General features: G+C 31.9%; 4 protein-coding genes across 6 annotated transcripts; 2 read left to right on the top strand and 2 right to left on the bottom strand.

The window, feature by feature from the left end:
* Positions 1-2,911: 2,911 nt before the first annotated feature.
* LOC122603567 lies at positions 2,912-7,634 on the bottom strand. Of its 3 annotated transcripts, XM_043776300.1 has the most exons (4): positions 7,559-7,634; positions 5,862-5,902; positions 4,748-5,186; positions 2,912-4,664 (listed from the first exon to the last, which is right to left on the bottom strand). In XM_043776300.1, the coding sequence occupies exons 3-4, from the start codon at positions 5,095-5,097 to the stop codon at positions 3,857-3,859; spliced, it is 1,158 nt and encodes a 385-aa protein (XP_043632235.1). In that variant the 5' UTR covers positions 5,098-5,186; positions 5,862-5,902; positions 7,559-7,634; the 3' UTR covers positions 2,912-3,856. The 3 variants fall into 3 exon arrangements, with proteins under 3 accessions (XP_043632235.1, XP_043632234.1, XP_043632236.1); XM_043776299.1 differs by having other exon boundaries at positions 4,748-5,902; XM_043776301.1 differs by lacking the exon at positions 5,862-5,902 and having other exon boundaries at positions 7,559-7,605.
* A 3,147-nt stretch (positions 7,635-10,781) lies between these two features.
* Positions 10,782-13,178, top strand: LOC122604985 (probable serine/threonine-protein kinase At1g01540). The gene is made up of 6 exons (XM_043777841.1): positions 10,782-11,320; positions 11,423-11,524; positions 12,129-12,251; positions 12,394-12,567; positions 12,663-12,792; positions 12,918-13,178. Exons 1-6 carry the CDS (start codon positions 10,782-10,784, stop codon positions 13,176-13,178), a joined length of 1,329 nt encoding a protein of 442 aa, XP_043633776.1.
* A 5,542-nt stretch (positions 13,179-18,720) lies between these two features.
* Positions 18,721-20,513, top strand: LOC122603210. The gene is made up of 2 exons (XM_043775851.1): positions 18,721-18,824; positions 19,263-20,513. The coding sequence occupies exon 2, from the start codon at positions 19,698-19,700 to the stop codon at positions 20,298-20,300; it is 603 nt and encodes a 200-aa protein (XP_043631786.1). The 5' UTR covers positions 18,721-18,824; positions 19,263-19,697; the 3' UTR covers positions 20,301-20,513.
* Positions 20,514-20,772: 259 nt separating this feature from the next.
* Positions 20,773-23,384, bottom strand: LOC122603577 (deubiquitinase DESI2-like). The gene is made up of 4 exons (XM_043776315.1): positions 23,013-23,384; positions 22,326-22,587; positions 21,809-21,876; positions 20,773-21,241 (listed from the first exon to the last, which is right to left on the bottom strand). Exons 1-4 carry the CDS (start codon positions 23,145-23,147, stop codon positions 20,948-20,950), a joined length of 759 nt encoding a protein of 252 aa, XP_043632250.1. The 5' UTR covers positions 23,148-23,384; the 3' UTR covers positions 20,773-20,947.
* Positions 23,385-24,834: the final 1,450 nt, after the last annotated feature.

The raw sequence follows: 24,834 nt of genomic DNA, 5'->3' as shown, positions 1-24,834 counted from the left end.
TCTTTTTTAACTTTCCTTTCTTTCCCATAAAACTCAAGAATATAATTACCTCTTTTTTTTCTTTCCATTTCTTTTATTTTTCATTAAACTTAAGAATGCATTATATGTATACACTTTCTTTCCCTCTCCTTTCCTATCCAATTTTATTAATTTTTTTCTTTCCATTATAAACTCGAGAATGTAGTGTAAATGAAAGATTTTTGTTGAAATTTTACCACCCGGCCGAGCCCAAAGGCAGCCGATTTATAATATACTAAAAACTTATGTGAATGTACAAGTGTTTTATGTGTGGAATTTATAAGTTCTTATAACACATAATATTTTTTACCATTCTTTCATTTTAACCACTTAAACTTTCTATCTCTTAACTCTTGTCTCACATAGAAGTTTTCGTTTATATTTTCTTGATACTACATTTTGGATTCTCATATTTTTATCAAACAACTTTCACACATTACGGTTTTACTTTAATTTCATCCGTCTTTTTATATATCTAATTTATTTTAATATATTACTAAAACCTAATAATTTTTTCCAACTTTACATTTTAACACCTTAAAGTTTTTATTTTTTCACTTTTGTCTTCGTTTGTATTTTCTTGACACTTAACTTTTGACTTTTTATGTTTTCATCGAACAACTTTCACACAGTACGGTTTTACTTTTAATTTTCATCCGCCTTTTTAGATATCTAATGTTTTTAATATATTCCTAAAAGCCTATGTAAATATACAAGTTCTTTATGCATGAAATATACAAGTTTCTATAGCACATAATAATTTTTACCTTTTTTTAATTTAACCTCCTAAAGTTTCTATATTTTCACTTTGTCCCAAATCAAAATTTCATTTTTATTTTATTGACACTTAACTTTTTGGTTCTTATGTTTTTACCAAGAAAACTTTCACACAATTATGGTTTTACTTTTAACTTTTATCCGATTTTTTTATATGTAACGTTATTAATATATAATAAGTTTTATCATATTTACGTCTTACGTTCATGTAATATTTAAAGCGTTCATATAACGCATAATAATATTTACCAATTTTCATTTCTCCCTAAGGTTTCTATCTTTTAACTTTTGTCCCACATCCAAGTTTTCATTTCATTTTCTTGACACTTAACTTTGGGTTCTCATGTTTTTATCAAACAAATTTTACACAGTTACAGTTCTACCTTTAAACATTTGATTTTTTATATTTTCATCCGTCTTTTTATATATAATACATTCATGTAACATTTAAAACATTAATATAGTTAGTGTTTATATTTTTATATATCTTATTATTTTTTTTTTACATTTTTTTTATTGTTATTGTTATATGTTTAGTTGTCTTTTTTAATTTTCGGTTTAAATATTTGACATAAATCTGGGTCTAAAATATTGTCGTGTAAAAGTGTATCCCGCAGCAACGTGCGGGTTAAAAAACTAGTTAAACATAACAAATTTGTTTTCATCAAGTTTTGTTTTTTTGTAAGGTTTTCATCAAGATTTGTAAAACGAAAGAAAAAAATGCTCCAAGTATTCTAAAGAAAAATGTCTATAATGCATATTAATATTTGTTTATGTCAATTTACCATCTCAATCTTCATTAAAGACGTTTATCCTAATATCACAATCGATGTTTTTTCATATAGTTAAGCTAAAAATTAAGGATATATTAGCTAGAATAGAAGAGGCAACTTGAGAATAATCATATAACACATTGGCCTTCAAATCAATTTAGCGATTCAATAAATAAATTTGAGATATTATGGGTGCGTTTAGATAAAACACCATTTATTTTTCATTTTTGTATTTAAAAAATTAATTAAAAATAGAAAATTTGCTTTTTTTTATTGTTTTCAAAAATATTTTTCATGAAAACTAGAAAACATTGTTTTTCATTTTTCTATAATAAATTAGAAAACATTTTCATTTGTATTATATAGATGGAAACTACTTTCATTTTTTTAGAAAATTTAAAAATTAAAAAACATTTTTACAACTAAACACGCATTTTATTTTTTAAGAGACTTTCCTAATTTCGATAGTGTTAGTAAGTATTTGGGGATAAGTTGAACATCTTACATTTTGTTGATGAACAAAGTTTATTTTTTAATCACGGATTTTTGTATATGGCATTTCTTAATAAAATAAATTCACATCAACCTAAAATAAGTCTTAGCTTTAAATTGTCAATAGACGATTTTTAGCGAATACACAACTTTTTGTGTATATACTAGGGATGTGCAAATGGTCCGACCCACGACCCGTAAGTACATGAAAATCGGAACCGTGACCCGGCCCGTGATGGTTCGGTTCCGGTCGGGTTCGGACGGGCCACGAGTTTTCTTCACTTTTTTCAATTTTTGGCTTGACTCAACCCGACCCGCGCAACCCGTGACCCGAAAATGCAACAAAAGCTTGACCCATGACCCGAACCGTTAGCCCTTCGGACGGGTGGTTAGGGCCGGTTCTGAGTCGGGTCACGGGTCAACTTTTTTTTTTTTCTCATCCCTAATATATACTACACCTTAAATAATTAATAGATCGCTTCATTTAGGCACAAACCTATAAAGGTGGGGAGCGTTTCGCCACCCCTCCCCTCCCCTCTCTGATTTTTTTTCTCGTCCCCGCTCGCTGCCTAATGCTAGGAATGTCTCACCACTCTACCCTCTCCACCCTTTTCTATTTCATTTACTTTCTATTTATTTTTAATAACTAAAATTTTAAACCAAACACGACCCAAATAATTTTGTCCAATCAAAAAGTTCTGCAAGTATGATCAGAAAAATGATTTTAACTTAATGACCGATTGACCAATGTGAGATTAACCCACTTGGTAGAGGCTTTTGCTGTAAAAAACAAGACTACGGTTCAACCCCGACAATGGTGTTTATTAGAATAATATAGGAGTAGAGTAGGATTTGCAGTTCAAAAAATACCAATATATATGAATAGAGAGATCTGGGGTGTTTTACATCTTAAAGTACATTGAAGAAATTTACTTGTCCAAATTAAAATCTTCCTTTATCAAGGACACAGATACAGATACAGAATAGATATACAAATAATAAAAAACTGAAAGAGTAAAAAGAACATTGTCTGGACTTATTCTCTTTAATGATACAAACATAAAAATATTAATGGGAAATGCTAAATACAGCCTTTAGGACTGTATTTAACGTGCATAAAAATATTTGTACCTTCCATATTAAAAGTCTGCCCCTTGATTTTCATGGTAAATGTACAAACAATTTATGCACCTCAAACGCAGCCCTAAGGCTATATTTAGCAAACCCCAATATTAATTAGCAATAAAGTCAGCTAGCCGTTTCAACTTTGAAAGATAAACTTAATGCACTTATTCTCCTTTTCTGGACTCTGGCTCCTTTCAAAAAATCAAGATGCATAGTCAACTTCGTCTCCATGGCAGCTTTATTAGAATAAGCTAATATACACTTTGATCACAATACTGTTCAGATGCTCTTTTTCCTGTACTTCTTTTGGTGATGCGGCGAATCCAACCAACTTGGTTCGATCCAAGTATGAGCAGAAAGATGTCTAATTGGGAAGGCATCCCCGAATTTTTCTTGGATGCTTGTATCATTGAATGTGTGAAACGTGCATGTTTCAAGTGAATAAAACACTATTTTCTTGTTTCTAGAACTCAGTTGTGAAAGGAAGATCTTGTTCTCCATTTCTGGTATTTTAGCTTCAATGCAGAGACATGTTGTATCACAAATATAAATCACGTGCTTTCCTACACCATTTACTTTTTCCCATTCTTGTGTAGATTCGTTCAACTTGAATACCTCAATGGATTCTCCAAACCCGCCGATAACAACTAGTAAAAGATGTTGGTCACATTTTACCAAAAAATATTGTGACTGAGAGCAGCTACAACTTTTTGGGGCTTGGGTATTGAAAATTTCCCAAGAGACATTATCTTTACCCAAATCTCTGAAAACCATAAGTGTTCCCGTCTTGTGCAATGCATAAAGACCTTCACCATGGAAGGTTGGAAAACAAATTGGATATTCCCTTGCACAAGTAGATCAAACTCCAGCCAGGGTGTTTCTTGGGCTACATGAAGAATGAGAACTCTTGAAGATGCAAATCCAACAACCATACATTCAGGTGAACTAGGCGGGGCTGAAAACCAAAAGGAAATTACAGCAATACGCGTTTCTGGAAGCTCGCAGAGATCATTAGTGAAGGGGTTAAAAAACGCTGGGCAGAAGTCACTGGTCTTAAACAGCAACCAGCCAAACCTGGAACAACATATTGTTTCATCAGCAATCGGTAACTGTGAACATCGCATAAAGTAGTTGTCACCCAACATCGGATCTGTGAAAGTGATAATGCCTTGAATTTGGTCTACAACCATCAGCCAAGGCGAGCCTAGTGAATAATCCTGTAATCTCATTAATGATGTATGGTCGCGCCATTGTATCGTACGTGCCGCTAGATGGCAACGTTTGCATGTAGCACGAAAGTTCATGTATTCCACTCCAACACAAATCTTCATCAGCATCTCCAGAACATCAAATGGAATATCAAGCAAGCGTGATTCAGCAACTTCAACCTCATTGTCTGATATTAAGTTAATCACCATCTCGTCTTCTTCTTGTTTAGAATCAACTATGAATTTGGCTTCTCTATGGTCATCTTCTAACCTACCAAAGTAAAAAAAAAAATCCTGTAATAAAACACATGATATGAAAATATATAGAAGCATAAGAAAAGAGAGAAGCAATACCAGCATTCCCACATTGACATGTGGCTTGTTGACAGCACTGAGGAAGGCATGGGAGATCGAACAATGGTTTTTTTAGTGAGGTGATAAGAATATATTACTTTGTCCATTTTGTCAAGAATGTGTATATACCCCCCTAAATCCGAGGCAATTCCAGGGTTGTAATATTCCAAGTTATCATGAGCAACATCAACAACAAATATGGTGTCTTTAAGGACTTGTACTTCTTCCCACAGATCTTCAATAATAGCCAAGTCGAGAAGGTAACCTACAACGCTTTGATCAGGTTCTTCAAGACCAGACATGTCCCAGTTTTTGAGGCATTCCAAGGCTTTCCAATTTATACTAGCCATGTCTAATTTAAACAGATACACATCACTAGGAATTCTGTCAGCTTCCGTATGAAAACCAACTACAATGAGGAACAACTCTGTACAATTTCCTGTCAGAAAAAAAAAAGCTGTTTAGGACAACGACAGGGAAGAAGAGTGGCTTCCCCAACTGCTATTAGTTGTATCACAACGTCTTTATCCTTGACTACAATTTCAACCCGTATGACCATTGGAGTAATACTATTTTCACTACATAAAGCATATATTTGACCATTGCAACAAGTTAGGCTATGTAGTAAATGACCATCCCAGGTTAATCTCTTGAGTTGGTAAGCATATGACATCTCGGTTCATCTTGGCTTTTTCCTAAGGCTTTTCTTTCTTTTAGGGGATACTTGACAAAAAACAAAGGTACGCTTATTGGAAATCATTAAGAGGAGAACTGAAGTAGGATTATATGGAGGAGCAGACAAACAACATTCACGGATAGAATCATAATCTCCGTCTTTCAATAACAAAGGAGGGAGAGTTATGGTGTTAGGAGCAGATGAGGGGTTCCAAAGAGACCAAATATTGTTGTGTGGATGGTTTGAGAGAATGATCCACCCATGGAAACAACCTCGGATACGATTCCCGGACAACGGAGAGACTTGACACTGATATTTAAACATCGGGTTGTGAAGGGTGGAGAAAAACTGGTGAGTAAGGTCTTCCAGGTCCTGAACAACAAACCATGGATATTTTGCAGATAGAGAGGGCAGTTTATTATTATCATCATTACAAACCTCCGCATCATGCTTATTCAGCTCCATCGTCATCATTGAATCTAAGATATTTCAAAATATAACTAATTAAATTGGGACAGCAACACTATTAGCAAAAACTATGATAAAGACACGAGTTTATCAACTGGGCAACTACAACATATTCAACTTTTATCAAATAATCAGAGCTAAAAAAAGACGGATCCCAACTCCGGTTTAATGACCCATTTTATCAATTAGGCAACTACAAAAGATTCATTTATATCAAACATGCAGAGGTTAAAAAGACCGTGACGTTTTATCACATAATAATATGAAATATACAACTACTATTAAGACTCGATTTTTATCAACTGGGCAACTACAAAAGATTCGATTTTCATCAGATAAGCAGAGCTAAAAAAAGACTATGACTTTTTATCAAATGATAATAATCATCTTAAAAATATTCGACTTATATTTAGAGAATACTATTTAACCATCTAATCAAATTTTATCAAAGAATCGACTAAAAGCTACTCGATTTTTAATAGCTGAAAAGACTTCATTTTTATTAAGTGGGCAGTTTTTCATAAACCACGCAGAGCTTAAAGAAAGACTGTGACTAAAATATCACATAGTAATTTGAAATACAAGTAACTACAATAAAGACACAATTTTTACCAACTGGGCAACTACAAGCTAAAAAAAAAGACTGGGACTTTTTATCAAATGATAATAATCATCTGAAAATTACTTGACTTTATCTAGAGAATCCCATATAACCATCTGAAAGGAATCAAATATTATCAAACAATCGACTGAAAACTATTCGAAATTATCTAGCTGAAGAAGACTTGATTTTTATCAAACACGCACAGCTAAAAGAAGACTGTGACTATTTATCAAATAGTAATATGTAAAATACAAGTAACTACGATAAAGACACAATTTTATCAACTTTTATAAACAAGTAGAGCTAAAAAAAGACTGCTACTTTTTGTTAAATGATAATAATCATCTTAAAATTACTCTGACTTTTATCTAGAGAATCCCATTTAACTATCTAAAAGGAATCAAATTTTATTAAATAATCAACTGAGAACTACTTGATTCATATTAGCTGAAAAAGACTTGATTTTTATCAACAGCAGTTTTTTATCAAACACGCAGGACTAAAAGAAGACTGTGATGAACTGGGCAACTACAAAAGATTCAATTTTTATCAAACAACAAGAGCTAAAAACAAGACTTCGAAAATTTATCAAAAAATGATGATATCATCTAAAAATTACTCGACTTTCATCTAGACAAATACCAAATAACCATCTAAAAGGAACCAAACCTTATCAAATAATCGCCTGAAAACGACTCGATTTTCATTTAAAACATACTTGGAATCAAATAATCAGCTGCAAAAACCTCGGAATTTTGTTAAATCATATTCGTCTTAAATATCAAATGTTTATTGAATAAGAACCTAAATAAGACTCGATTTTTATCATCGGAAAAAATAGTACAGCACCATCTATGTCATATAATATTACCGATTTACAAGTAAGTTGCTGGTAGTCGAAATCAGTAGTTGTTTTAAACTTAATAAAATACCAAATAAATCAAGGGATATGAAAGTTTAAAGATCGAATTCGTAACTCAAATTACACCCACATTCGATAATTTATTGATACGATATCATTGATATAATTGCGAACAATAGTAAGTTAATTCGTAGGGTTTACCTGCAAATTAGTATGCTGAAAGAAAAAAGAGCAAAGAGCGGCTGTTATCTGCGAGAAAATAGAATTTTACTAGTACTTCTAACAGGCAACAACTTCTAACGGGGCGGACAAAAGTTAAAAACATTAAGGAAAAAAACAAAATTTTTGTGTCAAAAGTTAAAGAAAATAAAAGTTATGGTTAAAAATAAAGAAAATGAAACTTTGGTAACAAAATTTAGAAAACAAAAGTTATGTGGTAAAAAACAAATAAAAGAAAACTTTTAGAGACTGAAAAAAAATTAAGCTATGTGAAATAAAATACAAAAGTTAAAAAACTTAAAGTCAAAAACTGTTTGTACAATGGATTAGGTTAAAGGATTTGGAAGTGTTTGATGGGTTGGACGACGATTCCCTGTTGGTAGGAGTCTTCCTCCTTTGTACGCCGATTTAGTTATGTTTAGATCTCTTAGGGTTTTGCCAGTGAATCGTGTATGTGTTTTAGGGTTTTTCCAGTAGTAGGCATAATGATAATGATTAGGGTTTTCTCCCTTTTATAGCTGCTTTTTCGTGGAGAATAAGTCTCTCACGCGTCTTTTATCTTTGGTAACGATATTCTTTATTTAAGGAAGTGATATGATCGTATCTTTTTGTGTTTATCTTCTTTTCCCCAGCTATATGATATCCTGGGTGACCTTTAAGCCTACCCAGGGTGAGGCTTTATTCTGGGTGACGGTGGGTACACCATCAAAAACAAAGTATGTGGTAAAAATAAGAAAAAAAATAAACTTTTGACGGGAAAAAGTTAAAAACCAAAAGTTATGTGGCAAAACGTAAATAAGTCAAAACTTTAGAGGCAAAAGTTAAGAAACTTAAACTTGAAAACAAACTCCGTTAAATATCCTTTTATAATTACCGCTAGCTAGCCAAACAACACTTAACGACCATTAAGACTGTTACTTAACGGGTGTTAAAGTTATCTATTGAGTTTGTTTAATTCTATGCAATAGAGACTTGTATTAAATAACTTATAGCTTATCTCTATTATAAAGCTAAAGTAAAATTAAAGAAAGGTAATTATCAATATCGGGTCTGTCTGTTCGATTGTTAAACCAAAACTAAAATTCCTAAAAGTTGACCACAAACTGTAAGTAATTCCAATGTTAATATCTTATCTTTCACCCCTTATTGTTTATTATTATTATTATTATTTAAGCAAATTAACCTTCTAAATTCTGATGCTAATATAGTTTTATTTAAGTGATCATGTTTTCTTGTATACTTGTATTAATCAATTGAATTTATTTATATCCAGTATAAATATATTTGGGAGACACCAAATTAGAATCACAGATTTACTAGCAATATATAAAAAATAATAGTTTCAAAAGAAACAAAGATGATTCTAGTTGTTTAGTTGCAATGTCACAGCAGCAACATTTTTGGTTATAGTTAGTAAGTTGTTGATTAGTGCTTTAAAATAATGATTTAGGTGGAATCATGGTAAAAAAAATAACCATGGATTCATTTTTCAAATGAAAACAGGAAGAGTTCATAAAAACCAATCCGAACTCATACCTAACAAGAATTTGAACGGCTGAACATGTCATTTATAAAAATGTGTATCTGTCACATGTCATTTATAAAAATGTTCGGTCCCTTCAACTCAAATTCCTGGTTCAGCCATAGTACTGAAATGTATGTATGTTGACATTAAAACTAAGATTTAAACTAACTATATATATAAAGTTAATTACTGAAATGGTACCTCACGTTTGCGTCATATTACTGGTTTCATATCTTTCCTTTCAAAATTACGCTGATCATACCCAACGTATGCAAATCTCCACTTGGACCATACTGGAGGCTAACGTCGTCAGCTGGCCGTTAAAACCTCCCCCACGTGACTTGCACGTGAGGGGTAAATATGTAATATCGCGTTTCCTAATTACTGAAATGGTACCTAACGTTTGCACGATATTGCTGGTTTCATACCTATATGTTTCTTAATTACTTAAATGGTACCTAATGTTTAGTTATTAATTTATTTTTATTTTTTTTAATTTGTTTTTTTTTCTTTTATAAAAATTCTCCAAAACTTGTTACAATTTAATGAAAATAGTCAGAATACACTTATAATCCACTCAAAAATAATACCAAATAGCTATTTCATAACAAAATATAAGTTTTAAAGTTCACGAATAACCAAAAATAGCAATAAAGTGTAATAAAACAATTTTAAAAAAATTTGCGAGGAAATTTTTTTTTTCGAAAAAATTCCGGAAATACCGTAATGGTAATACCAGAAATATCCAGGAATACCAGAAATATTAGCCGGTATTTAAAACATTGCTTTAAGCTTCGTGTCGCAGTAAATACTGACTTGTATTTCTGGTATTATCATTGCGGTATTTCCGGAATTTTTTTAAAAAAAAAAAATTTTCTCGCAAATTTTTTTAAAGTTGTTTTATTACACTTTATTGCTAATTTTGGTTATTCGTGAACCTTAAAACTTATATTTTGTTATGAAATAGCTATTTGGTATTATTTTTGAGTAGATTATAAGTGTATTCTGACTATTTTCATTAAATTGTAACAAGTTTTGGAGAATTTTTATAAAAGAAAAAAAAACAAATTAAAAAAAATAAAAATAAATTAATAACTAAACATTAGGTACCATTTAAGTAATTAAGAAACATATAGGTATGAAACCAGCAATATCGTGCAAACGTTAGGTACCATTTCAGTAATTAGGAAACGCGATATTACATATTTACCCCTCACGTGCAAGTCACGTGGGGGAGGTTTTAACGGCCAGCTGACGGCGTTAGCCTCCAGTATGGTCTGAGTGGAGATTTGCATACGTTGGGTATGATCAGCGTAATTTCAAAAGGAAAGATATGAAACCAGTAATATGGCGCAAACGTGAAGTACCATTTCAGTAATTAACTCATATATATATATATATATGATATAATGTCATGTTACTTCTTTTAAATTAAATATTAATTAATTAAATAGATAGATAAAGAGATGTTTTTTGTAACGATTATTTAAAAATGTATATGCGTTTGTTTTTGCGTCACTTAAAGGCGTGAAGTTTGTTAACTAAATCACATCACGATATTACGTTTTTTCCAGATAAATGAGATTTTAAACTCATTAACACTTAATTTCAGAATAACCATATATACTCTCTCTCAAATGTAATTCACGAATTTTGTAAACCCTAAATCAACAATAATCAATGTCGATGTCAGCTTCGTCACTTACTGGTCACCTTTTCGATCAAACACCATTCTTCGGGCTTAAACTATGGATGATAATCATAATCTGTATCGGTTTAGTCACCGCCATTCTCCTATTCGCGTTTTTATGTTTATGGTCATTTCTACGGCGCCAGAAGAAAAAGCTCAAGAGTAGTAGAAATCCCAGTGGCCTCGTGATGGAAAGAAGGTTGCTGCCACAAAGCGGTTGGGACATTGGAACACAGGACGAACGAGTGCTTTACTCGGATCGCCACAATTGGTGGGGAAGTGGCGGCGGTAGTATTCATTTGGTAGACCATCATAATAATTATATGCAAAGTAGAAGAAGAAGTAGCTGTGGTACTAGTAGTAGTAGTGCGTGGCGATGCATGAATTATAATTCAAGGGAAATTGATATAGCAACAAATGGATTCGGGGATGGGAGTGTCATTGCAAGTGGAGAGTATGGAGTGATGGCTTATCGTGGTATTTTGTTTGATGGTAAGAGAGTTGCTGTTAAGAAATTAATCAACATCAGGTAATTAGCTAGTACTCAATTTCTATACGTACACTTTATTTCGAATGAAATTTACACGTACATGAAAGTTTAATTCATTGGGTCGATCTCATTGTGAATTAGTACTAATGATGAGGAATTCATCGAACAAGTGGAGGCCATTTGGTGCATTAGACATGTAAATCTGGTGAAATTACTTGGATACTCCATTGAAGGAGACAAAAGGTACGTACGCCGTGGTGCTTATTTCATTATCTATTTGTATTTTTTGGCAACAAAGTTATTCATAGTTACAGTATAATCCAACTAATTAAAGAAGGACATATTGCCTAAAAATAGCAACGTACGCTTTGCGAAGCAAATAAGGGATGCCATCACAAACCATCGATCATATTAGGCCGGTTCAATTCTTAAATAGAAGGAGGACTCCCGACTACCGCCACATCATCAATTATTTTATAATTTATCTCACACACACATATATACACCACACATATATAAAATAAAATTAAAAAAGAAGTACAGCTGACCCCATAATGGAGAGTCTTGAGTAGTCCCTCGGAGGACTAATTTGAAGGACGTTGGGCATAGGACTCCCGTGTCCTACGTCTTTGAATTGAAGAACGAAGGGAGGACTCCCTTATAAGAACCGGCCTTACCCTCTCATATATATGTTTCAAAGCGATTAATTGGTACGTGACTCCTTTTTATCATCATGAAATTAAGTACCAAGCAATTTGCCCATGCATATATAGTAAGTAACAAAAATTGTTAAGGAGTATTAATTAGATTGATATCGTGTATCAAATAAATTAATTTGTTTTTTAAGGATGCTTGTGTACGAGTACGTTAACAATGGGAATCTACACCAATGGCTTCATGGATCTGTAGCAAGGGTCAGCTCTTTAACGTGGAACATTCGGATGAACATTATACTCGGAATCACAAAAGGGTACGTACGTACGTAAGAAAATGTCTTGATCAATAATTACTAGCTAGCTAGCCAGCCTATAAATATATAGATATATGAACGATTAATTATTGTATCTGAACGTACGAATCTCATGCATGTTAACCGTCTTAAAAATTTGCAGCTTAGTGTATTTACACGAGGATTGCGAACCCATTGTCATACATCAACAGTTGAGGTCTAGTAGTATACTAGTAGATCATCGTTGGAATCCTAGGATATCAAATGTTGGTACAACAAGGCTTCTGGATCTTGGACCAACTCCATCCACGTCTCATCCTCTCACTGGAATGTCGGGGTTAGTTTGCCAGCGTACTATACCTTGTGTCAAAACTCAGATTGAATTGACACATATATTACGCACTTATCTATTGTTTTTTGTTCTTTTTTCAGTTATATTGCTCCTGAATATGTTTACACACGCGCCTTAAACGAGAAAACTGATATGTATAGTTTCGGGGTTCTCATAATGGAGATTATTTCAGGAAGAGCCCCCGTCGAATATAAAGAATTCGGCAGAAAGGTTTGGGTTCTCCCGCCTGTTAATTTGTTATTACTCATCCGTAATAGTACTCTACTATTTATCTACCAATATATAATCTTGAAAAAGAAGTTAATTACTCAATATTGCTAATTTTATATATATAGGAATACTTGGTAGATTGGATAAAAAGCAAGGTTAGCAATCAAAACTTTGATGATATAGTAGACGCTAGACTGCATGAACCGCCATCCTTAACCGATCTCAAAAGAATGATCTTGATTGCTCTTCGATGCGTGGATTCAGATGTTGAAAATCGACCTAAAATTGGAGATGTTATTCACATGCTCGAACCACGGGACTTGCTTCTTAATGATGTAAGCTTCCGACCCCTTCTTTTTTTCATCTATCTATCCGTTGATAAGTGATACACACGTTTGTTTATTTATCCATTAAGTATCTGGATAAAGTGATCGATTAAATGGATACATAATATGTGTATTGATTAAGTTAGTTGTTTTTTATTTATCATGTCAAGAAACAAACATGTTTTGATTGACTTAATAGATATGTACATTTTTATTAAGTAACATACAGGACTGTACTCTTTTATGCTAAACAAATCATTTAAAAATTCGTTTTGTACTGGTAATATTTACAAGCTAGGTTGGCTCTCATTAATGCAGGTTTCTGTCGTCAATACATAGACAAGATATCAATGTGGATCATGGATTAATTTCATTACTTCTATTTGAGGTATCGATTCATCTTTAGTAGGTTTTGAATATATGTAAGAAGGTAACTAGATACTGATTTTCGTTGTTTCACATATAGGTTTCTAAATGATCACCAGTATTTATAAAAAGAATGAGTTGGATCCCATACATTCATCTTGCTTGTGTTGGTATATATTCTTTTTTATTTTCCTAAAGATTTTACCGCTTACTCAATTAGCCTTTTTTTTTTCATGGGCTCAATGGTATGAATGATGCAAAGTTTTAAGAAATCATAAAAGTGTAGCTGGGCCTAGGCCCAAAAATTTATAGGATTATATCATATAACTATTGCAAGATGATATTCATAAGCATACGGAAAACTTAAATATAATGAGAAATTTTTATATACTAATGATGATGGTTTTAAGAAGAAAAATGATGTTAACTAAGTGTTTTATATTCTTGACTTTATTGAAAAAGTCAAAATGAATGGAAATCAAACATGTTGATTTATATGTGTAATTGTCTATACCGGCCCGGCAGGCCCGATCCGGCTCACTTACTTAATTATATATATATATAATTATATATATATTTTTCATCTCTATCTAATAATTCAGTTTTTAATTTTCTTTCTTAAGATTTTAGCCTAAAAAAAGTCTACTAATTATATTTATAGTTACTTTTTAAAGAAATTTTAATAGTAATTTTACATAAATATATTGAATATTTAGATTATGTATTTTGAGTTTTTTTTTTTTTCTTATAATTTTTAAACTTTGAATGATATAAACAATTGTATGGTAATCTTTTTTTAACCTATCACATAGTTATCAAAGATTTCATATTAAGTTAATAAACTATTATATACATAAACATCAAGAATTAAATCCTGAATTTTTTTAGACTATTATTTTAATATACATGAAGATAATATCAAATTATATTATTATAAAAGTTACATTTGCTAAACTAAAAAAGTATTTAGGATTGCATCTTAAAAAAGTACCGGATTATTGTATTTGCATAATGCAAATAGTGAAAAAAGTGTTTGGTAAGAAGTTGATTATCTAGATTTTTCATATAGAAAAAACTCAACTTTGGCAAAGCAGGTTGGGCATTTTTTTTTTAAAACACAGTTCTTATTCTCAAATTCTATTTTACAAACAAATTTCCAAACACTCGCGAAATAACTAATAGTTATGATATAACGAAAACTTATGTTTATATCGTGTATTAGGCGGGGAAAATTATTTTATAGTTTAATGCTAGCATTCATATTTATCGAGATGGTTCTATAATACGAGTATAAAGTTGCAAGATTGTTCTTAAATTGCAATTTGATCGAATGACATAAGACAATTGTTTATGATCTAAATAAATAAGGTTATATTTTGTCTAAATATATTAAGTAGAATGACTAATATTGTGTTTACTACATTTGTCTATACATTTAATACCAGTGGCGGAGCTACATGGTGGTCAAGAGTGGCTATACCCCAAAATGTTTATAAAAGTCTGAATTTTTTGTACTATTTTTACGTATTATGGTAGTTTTAGTACTAATTTAAATCGTCACCCTACAGAACATATACCTAAAATCTCATACAACTCACCCAAATTATTCTAAGTTCAAAAATAATTACATAATAATTTGTTCCTAAATATTGTAATTTAGTTTTACACTTTTAAAAGTGTCACTAACCTCTCGTGTATTTGATATGAGACTAAGGCTTGTTTCTATTATACTTAATAGACTTAATAATTAACAACTTATTCAGTCAGATTTTTATTCTATTTTTTCATTTAATAAACTAAAATAAACGTCAACTACCTATTTTTTATTCAATACATAAAACATTATTTATATATTTAGGCCACTGATTACACTTAACATTTAATGACAATAAGAGAAATGAGAGAAAAATCAAAGACCAAAAATCTTGAATTCTCTTAAATTATAATTAAAATTTTTATTATAAAAATCATTACACATCTTTTTATCAATGACATTGACTAAAATATTAGTTTAACTTTTATACATTGAACGGTTATATAAAATAGAAGAACTAATGTACGTTGTATTTGATCAAAATTAAGTCAATGATATCATCATTATCTATAATTACTTATAAAGAAAATATGATTAAGAAATTAAGCATAATTTTTCTTCTTAAAATACCCCTACTTAAACATAAAATTTTCATATACCCTCATTTCTTCATTCTCTCTAATCATTACACACTCTAATCGACCTTCTATCACCCTCCGTCACCACCCTCCGTCTCCACCACCTCCTTCGATATCCACCACCGCCTCCCTTTTATATTGTCATCGCCTTCTAACCGCCGTAACGGACAGGCACTATGCTTGTTTAGATCTAAATGTTGTAATCAAAAGTTGAAACTCATCCAATGATCCTTATTCTTTTTATAAAAGAATTAAACAATTTAATGTCTTACGTATCTCTAAATCACAAAATTTTATAAGGTTTCGACATATAAGTTTGCAAAAATCTACAAAGGTAACATTAGAATTAAAGGTAGAATATTACGGAGTATATGTATAATAATAGATTTAGTTATGTAAAACAGAAGGACAAAATCATGTTTTTAATTGCATTATATTGGAAGTTAATTTGTAATGACAAAAAAGAGTATTAGTGCTCCATTTGAAATTACAATTAGCTTCATAAAATCATGTCTTTTTTTATACGTGAATAGTTATATTTTATATCTTTATATTATATTATTGTTACCATATATTAATATTATTTAAATATATATGAGGTTATAGTTTGTCTAAATATATAAAATAAAAGGACTAATGTTGTGTTCACCTAATAATAAATTTGGTAAGTATACAATTATTATGATCTAATGGTTAAAACTAAAAATTTAAACTCATCTAATGGTCCTTATTTTTTCATAAAAGAATTTAGGACCTTGTTATATATATATTGGTAAATATAAGTTGGTACAATAGACATTAGAATAAATTTTGTACAAGTTATATAACAACTAAAAGCCTTAAGGGTGGGGGAGCGCCTCACCACCCCTCCCCTCCACTCCCCGCTTTTTCCCCCCCCCCCCCCCCCCCCCGCATGCTCCCTAATGCTAGGAGTGTTTCCCCACCCCTCCCCACCTTTTTTTTTTATTTCTTTTATTTCATATAAAAACTAAAATAATACGGTGATAATAAATACTGAAAATCATATAGTGGCAAAGTTAATATTTTATTATATAAAAATATATATCTATCTTGAGAATAAATGGGCATCGCACGTTTTGACACATACGACATATCCCACTATTATATTCAATGTTCTTTCTTCTTTCTCACTCACCGGAAAATATTAACACCTACCGGAAAAAAATGGCGGTAGCAACAGAAAGCCACAAAAAGAAAGAAGAAAATAAGGAAGAAGAATAGAAAACAAGGGGAAGAGAGAGCAAAAATCAAAAGATTTTGTATTTTTTATTATTATTAATGATTGTAACGGTCATAAAGCGGCAACAAAACTAACACGGTTGTCCCCTAAATGCTTCCCACCCTACCGGTACCGGTACCACGGGGTGGTGTTCCCTTAGGTACCGGTTCGGTACCTATTCCCTCCCCGGGGCACTCCATCCAGCCTAATAAGCTGAAAAGTACAATCGTGCTCCATCAGTAACATAGATCCATAAGCTAAATGTATCACCGAACCACAAAATTCATTGTTATACGTTTGATATATTTTTGTAAGGAAAACTAAAAAAAACCTTTGAAATTTTCTTTTTTAATGATATATCAACTTTTACAAATTTGATCTATAATTGAAAAGACCCTGGACGATTTAATAAGTTAATTGTTACTTATGCATTATATTAACATATGGTATTTTTACAATACTATATGACGATACGTATATTCATTAGAATTAATTTGATATCAAAATGTTAAATAGTATAGTATAATAAATTACAATAAACCTAGTATATAATGAAATGAAGCGAACATAATGTACAATGAAATGAAGCGAATTTTCAAATAATTTGATTGGCATTCATACAAATTCATTCATCATTTTTATTGTATTAGAAATAGTATTAGACTATTATGGTACATCTAATTTAAACAAATTAATCTTGTCTATATTTAGAAGAATCAAACCAAAGTGGGGGTTACATTTCAAAGTTGACTTAAACGGATCAAACAATCCAACGGCTCGAAGTCAATTGACATAACGCTACCGGGCCACCGGCTACTGCTTTAACAATGTGAAGTTAATTGTTGAAAATAATATACCGAAAAATAATAAATTTTACTAATCAAATAGTCTAATAATTCTTTTAAAACATTAAAGTGACTGGTATCCATTAATTCTATTTTTTAATCTTGCATCCGGATTTTTTTATATGTCATTATCTCATAAAAAAGAAAATTTTTTTCTCGCTTGGTTAATGTAGTAAACTTATAGCCACGTCTAATATTTTAGTGTTTATATATGTAATAGGTTAAAAATTAAGATTGACCGTGAACGAATAAAACCAATATATAACAACTAAAATTTTAGACAAGTTTTCAGACCAATCAAATTTTTTTTAGAGCTTTTAGTTTTACATCTTCAAGTTGAGATAAAATATGCATCATATAAGCATGATTTTTTATAAGTACAAACTGAATCATAACGAGACCTTTAATTATGACGTTTTAACATATTATTAGAGAGGCCTTTTACTTAATACTGAAAAAAAAGAAATACAAGAGTATTGATAGATATTGGCACCAAGTTAACAAACTTGCCCTCCCACCCAACATCAGTTAGCATCTCACAAAATTTTAAATACTTCTTTTATTTTAGATGTGAAGTTATTTTAGATTAAATATATAGAAAATGAGAATGGGGCGTATGGATAAGTAGATTGTGGAGTATAAAGTATTATATATAAATCAAATATTTTTAAGATATCGGGTTGACGGGTCGACCTGACAACCCAACAACTCAACCCGGACCCAACCTGGAAAAATTCAAATTAGCAGGTTGTTGGGTCAAAAATCCCCAACCCTAACCTTTTTTTTTCGGGTTGGGTTCGGGTTGGGTTGAGATTGACAACCTTAAATCGGTATACTACTATACCGTATATATATATTTATAATAAAATAATAGATATATTTGCTATTATTAAATTACCAAACTAGCCTTTTTGTTTGATGTGTGTATTCCATTTCATGTGATCGTCTTTATATATGTTATCAGTATCATCCACTTCGCTCTTTCTTTCTTTCTTCCTTTCTTTTCTTTTCTTGTCGCTTTGTTTTCTTCATCAGATCCAACTACCAACAACAGAATCCCCAAATTCATTTCACAATTAAAAGGTTTGATTTTGTTATTTATTCATCTTTTTATTTTTATAATTCAATTCAATTATACCTTTTTTTGGTCCTGATTGTTAGATCATATCAATTTTATGTTCAAGTTTACAGCTTTATTGCAATTGTTTATGATTTTGATCAAATTTCAGTTAATTAAGTTAGGGTTTTCCATTTGTAGACCTTTCTGTATTGGTTTGTTATTGATTGATTCCGAGATCGCTTTGATTTCACGGATCTTTGTTTTTGATTATGTTTGTTTGAATTTAAAATTGAAATTAATGGTTGGTTAACCCCAATTACTTTACTTATAGTCGATTGTTATAAATCTAAGTATTCAGATAATTATAATGAATATATCATGTGTAGTGTTTTTAGGGAATCTATTAATAGGTGTTTGATTTGATTTGATTTATATATCTATTTTCGTAATTTGTTTTGCAGGTGTGTATGCCATGTGAGTTTGGAATACAGCAAGATCTGTAATCCAGTTGACTTATTTATTCCATTTGTGGTACATAAAGTTTGCGGTGATTCAAAGAAAGGATGGTGCGGATGGGCGGTTTAATGGGTGCTCAATTTTCTCTTACCCTCTCTCCAGTTTTATCCGTCTGGGAATGTATTGTACGTAAAATGAGGTATTCGTTCAGACCTGAGTGGGTGTAGGGGTGGCGACAAAGGAGTGAACTTTACGTTTGAAATTAGTTTTTGAGATTATAGTATTACTAGATAGTAAAAGAAAGTCAAACACAGTTGTATTTCATAGTGATGATTTATACTTTTTAGAAAGAAAGAAAAGAAATAAAGAAAGTTTAGGTTTGAGTAATTAAGAAAGTGTTTAGTTCTTTTTTTTTTTTCTCAATATATAGAAATTAATATATGGAGTGTGGTAAAGCACCGTGTGGCGTTAGGAAAGTTAAGAAGAAGCAAGTGAAGGACGAATTGGATCGTATCAAACAGGCTGAAAAGAAAAAAAGGCGATTAGAGAAAGCCCTTGCAGCATCAGCAGCTATTATTTCTGAGCTGGAAAAGAAGAACCAAAAGAAGAAAGAAGAACAACAAAGGTTGGATGACGACTGTGCTGCTATTGCCGAAGCAGTTGCATTGCAAGTCCTAATTGGTGAAGAATCAGACAAGTTGATGCAGAAAGAAGATGAATGGTATCCTTGGGGATACTCTGACAGTAACTTTGACCTCTATGTGGGCGATGCTCATGCTAGAACTACAGCTGCTGTCATTCCACATCCTCAACAACTCTCTAGAAGTCCAAACGGAAACATGGGTTGGGTGTCCGATAGTTGTGGAGGATCTGGGTGTCAATGGGATGGATACAGGTTCCGTGGTGAAGGGTATTTCTTGAGTGATGTTCAGGCACCGTATGTTGTGGAGAGAGACTGGGAAGCTGCAGAGGCTATTTCTTCGCTCCAGATTGCAGATGATGGTGTCAATGCCTTTGTTTTTAATAGAATGTTAAGAGGATGAATGCTTCAGGTGTTACGTTTGAGGCAACTATGGTTTCTTATGTGTGGATTTACAGAGATCTTGATAAATCATTCTCTCTGAAATTTTATTTGAGTGTATGGCGCGTTTTGTGTTCTTTTGATCTTGTTTCTTCTTGAAATTAATGTTCCCTAGTGAAGTCAAATACTGATATTATCAATAATATTGAATAATACTCGAAAGTTGTCTGCTGCATATGTTTGTGATACTTTAACATGTATGCTTTTACATCACTTGTGCGTTTAGCCTGCAGGTAGCTTTACGTATCACTATCTGCGAATGAAACACGTTGGTAGTTGAAATGTTTTATGTCACGTTTGACGCAAGACAAGGTCACATAACATTGTGTGGAATTTCTTGTAGAATTTGGGATCGTTTAAAGCGACTTTAATAAAAATAGAACAAACATAGGCACATAGAACAATTGTTACATTGTAAACAACACAAATGCCGGTTCGGTTCAAGTATATATGCATTTAATAAACAATGAATTCTAGAGTTGTAAAGGACAGATTGACGAAATATAGTCAGTTTGCTTCAACATGGGGTGGAAAACAGTTAAAAATCCATACATAAACCACAAAACAGAGGTCGATAAAACTAGTTCAAAACAAATACCAACGAACGTTTTACATCTCATTTGACCTCACAGATGCTGCACTAGACTCTTGCCTTCGCGGTTGTGGTATCTGATGTTGCACTATGTCATCGTGTCCATTATCAAGTGTAGTACTAGTTGATGGTTTTGCTCCGGCGTTCACAAGATTTTTAAACCAAGCAGGTTGCTGAAATCTAGGGTTGTTTCTGTTCGCACTACCCGGAGAATTTGGAGACCCGGGGGCGTTATTATTTGAAGCGATGCCAGCAAGAAATCGATATGCCACTTTGCTAGCTGTCACAATCTCTGTTTTGGCTTGTCTGAACTATATCCATTTCAAAAATGGAAATTGAGTTACGTCAGAAATTGAACGAGCGGATATGGCAATTTTAACAAATTTATGTCCAAAATAGTCAATTCGGGTTTCATTGATAACGAGTCAAATTGGTAAAAGCCAAAGTGTTAGCTTAAAAAGAGACGAATTAATGGTTTATTGGTTTATTCTAGGACTAGTTTGAATCGCTAATTTTATTTCATTTTTGGCAGGATAATTAGTAAAGGTGTTTGAAATCGTACTTAACACTAACTATGGATGTTTAATGGGAGTCTAAAGCTATGAATCGGAATTCAATTCCATGAAGTTCCGTGGGAATTCGTACAAGTATAATCAATAGAATTGAATTTCGAATATTAGCTTTAGGCACCCAAATTCAATAGTTGGGAACCCTAGAAAGGTTAACCTAACTTGTTTTAACACATGCTTAAAATCAACTGCTATTATCAGTGCTGAATTTAACCCGTTATCCAACCTGCTTGTTTTGCTACATATAGCTGCCATAATATACGACAGAATAGAATAATGAGACATTCAGAGTACAGAACTGATGCTCACCTTGACAGCCGTGCTTTCAGCTATTTCTACGGCGGTGTCACCGGCATTAGCAAACCTGTTCACCCAACCTGTAAAATAGTGTTTCAAACTCCCAATTAACGATCTTCTTAGTTCCAAATTCTAAACAAACATATATGCCACAAGATATAACTCAAGACAAATACATGATTCATCAATAACTCAAGACTGGTACAAATTCTAATGGATTGTGAGTATAGTCTATGACAAATTGAAAATGACAAACCAGATATTCGTCTGTAACTCAAGACCAGTACAAATCCCAATATAAATGGATCAAACTCACACTTAACAGTTCTCACATCGGAAAAACAATAAATAAGATAACCCAAGATATATACACACACAGAAAGTTGAACCACCTAGTGCCAAGTCATCTTAACAATGCATATGGTAGTCCAAAAGAATAACTGATATGAGCTGAGTATTCAAGAGTCACAGTTCATAGCAAGATAAAAAAAAAAAAAAAAAAATGTCCGAAAGTAAGTGATAAACCAACCTGGAAGTTTGGGGACACCAAGGCTTTCACAAAACTCGTTGCAAAAGTGATTGCAGTTTTTGGAAAGCAAGTCATAAGAGTTTCCAGGCCACTCTCGGCTAAGTTCGCGTAAGATCTGGTTGACCTTAGATTTGGATAAGCTTGTTTTCCCAAGGACAATGCACTCACGATATGTGTACATAGGGTTCTTTTTTGCAGGGCAACAGAAAACTCCAGTCCCTTGTTCACAGAACCCAAACGACCATTCATCCTCTCCATAAACCTTGGATAACAAGCATATTAATAAGCCTTATAGAGTATTAACTACCTTTGAAATGATCCAGCTATAATCGGCAAAATCTATTTATCCATATTTCAAATGCTGCTATTGTATACATCCGACAGTAACTGAAAACTTAAGGGGACAACTCATTTGGGTGTCACCGTCAAACAAAGTAACATGTATACATAGGATAGCCAATATTTGAAAGTTGGATACACACTATATAAGCAATTTAAGTTGGGATAGAGACACATACTCTGAAATAAAGTTAAGAAGTGGTAGTTATTCAACTAACATGATTTACTAGCAGTGAATCACAATATTGAACCAGATGAATTTAAAAGTCACAAATAAAATAAAAAAATCAATCAGTAGGAGAAATCTGGAAGGGCAGATGGTGTAATTATAATAAATAAGAATAATACCTGAACGGCGCTATGAAAAATGCCGCCAAGACCGATGCCGTCTTTAAAAATACGGTTGATCTGAAGGATGGTGGAGTTGGTTTGATCGGAACCACTATTTGTTACATCATATATATGTACTACTACTTCCGTCATCTTCCTTCTCAAACCCTAACCTAACCCACCCTCTTTCTTTCACTTATTATATATTATACAAAATGAACTGAAATTGGAATGTAACAAATTTTTAAAAAAAGTATAAACTAGAGATCAAAATATAAAATTGACCAGCAATTTCATCATCATGGCGACAAGTAGTAGCTTAAATCGAGAGTTTGGGGTTTATTTTTTTCTTCCCCTTTTCTTATTAGCTGTCACGAGTACAAACGTGGTTCAATTATTAAAAACTCACATACACAGGGATTTCTCCATCGGTTTTCTATATTTCCACTTTTTAATTTACTATTTTATGTTTGGAAAATGCTAAATATAGCCTTAAGATTGTATTTAACGTGCATAAAAAAAACTTGTACTTCTATATTAAAAGTCCGCCCCTTGATTTTCATGGTAAATGTACAAACAATTTATGTACCTTAAATACAGCCCTTAGGGCTGTATTTATCAAACCCCTTCATGTTTTATTCAAATATTTAATTTGATTTTTTTTTAACATCCAAATATCTATCTATATCTAACTCTTTTATAATAATTATCAACCCCTTATTTTTAGAGAGTGTTAGAAATGGTTAGATGCAAAAGTACTAAATTACCCTTAATAAATACTCACTATGGAAAAAGTTTTTATAAATTACCAAATTTGCCTTTATGGAATTAATTTACGCTATAAACCCTTATTTTGATAATTAATACATTAAGCTTTTATCTTCTAAAATACTCAACTAACCTTTACATCAACCTACATCACTTGACACCGAAACCACCAATAATATCGTCACCGACACCTGTAGACCGTCGTCCCCACCGCCGCCGCCTATTGCGCGGGTACCATGCTAGTATAATTTTGATATTTAATGTAACTATAATTACTTAATGAGAACCAACTAGGTTGGATCAGTGGTTGAAGCTCATGCCAGTGAAAACAGAGGTCATAGGTTCGATCCTCATGCCCAGCAAGGCTGGAGGTCCTTTTCTATCTATGGTAGAACCTGGAAACGGCCTCTCTACCTTTGGTAGGGGTAAGGCTGTCTACATATCAACATTCCTATACACCGTCGAATACAGTATTGAGACCCAAAACCCGTGGAAGACGACATTGGGAGTTACTTTACTTTTTTATAAATACTTAATGACTTTATGTATGTTTTTAATTACAACATAACTAGCTTAAAACTCGCGTAACACGCGAGATTTGTACATTTTTATTGCATTATAAACCTTTAATATCTAAAAACGATTAATATTCAAATAGATATTTACATATTTTTGAACGACAAATGTAATACCATATTCATTGTCAAGAAAAAATGTTAATAAATCATGTTTTTAACCATAAAACTAAATTATATACATGAAATATTAAAGAAATATTTTTATCAACACTAAGTTGTAACCATATTTCTAAGTACCAAATATGTTATTTTAATTCATGTAATTGAGCAATCTTATAAAAAAAAACATGTAATATAATTGAAAAATATTTATAGAGTCGTTGAAATAAAACGTGATTAATGGAAATAAAATGCAATTGAAATTACTGGTAACAATATAAATTTTTAATGTTTTATCATGATTAAACACTAAAAAAGAAAAAAAAAAACTAAATAAAAAAATCATACAACTAAGATTCTTTATCAAAAGGTAATTAGTGAAGTAAATGGTATAG

Source organism: Erigeron canadensis, chromosome 6 (assembly GCF_010389155.1).
Source record: "Erigeron canadensis isolate Cc75 chromosome 6, C_canadensis_v1, whole genome shotgun sequence".
NCBI lineage: Eukaryota > Viridiplantae > Streptophyta > Magnoliopsida > Asterales > Asteraceae > Erigeron > Erigeron canadensis.
This window is presented reverse-complemented; position numbering and strand designations above follow the sequence as displayed.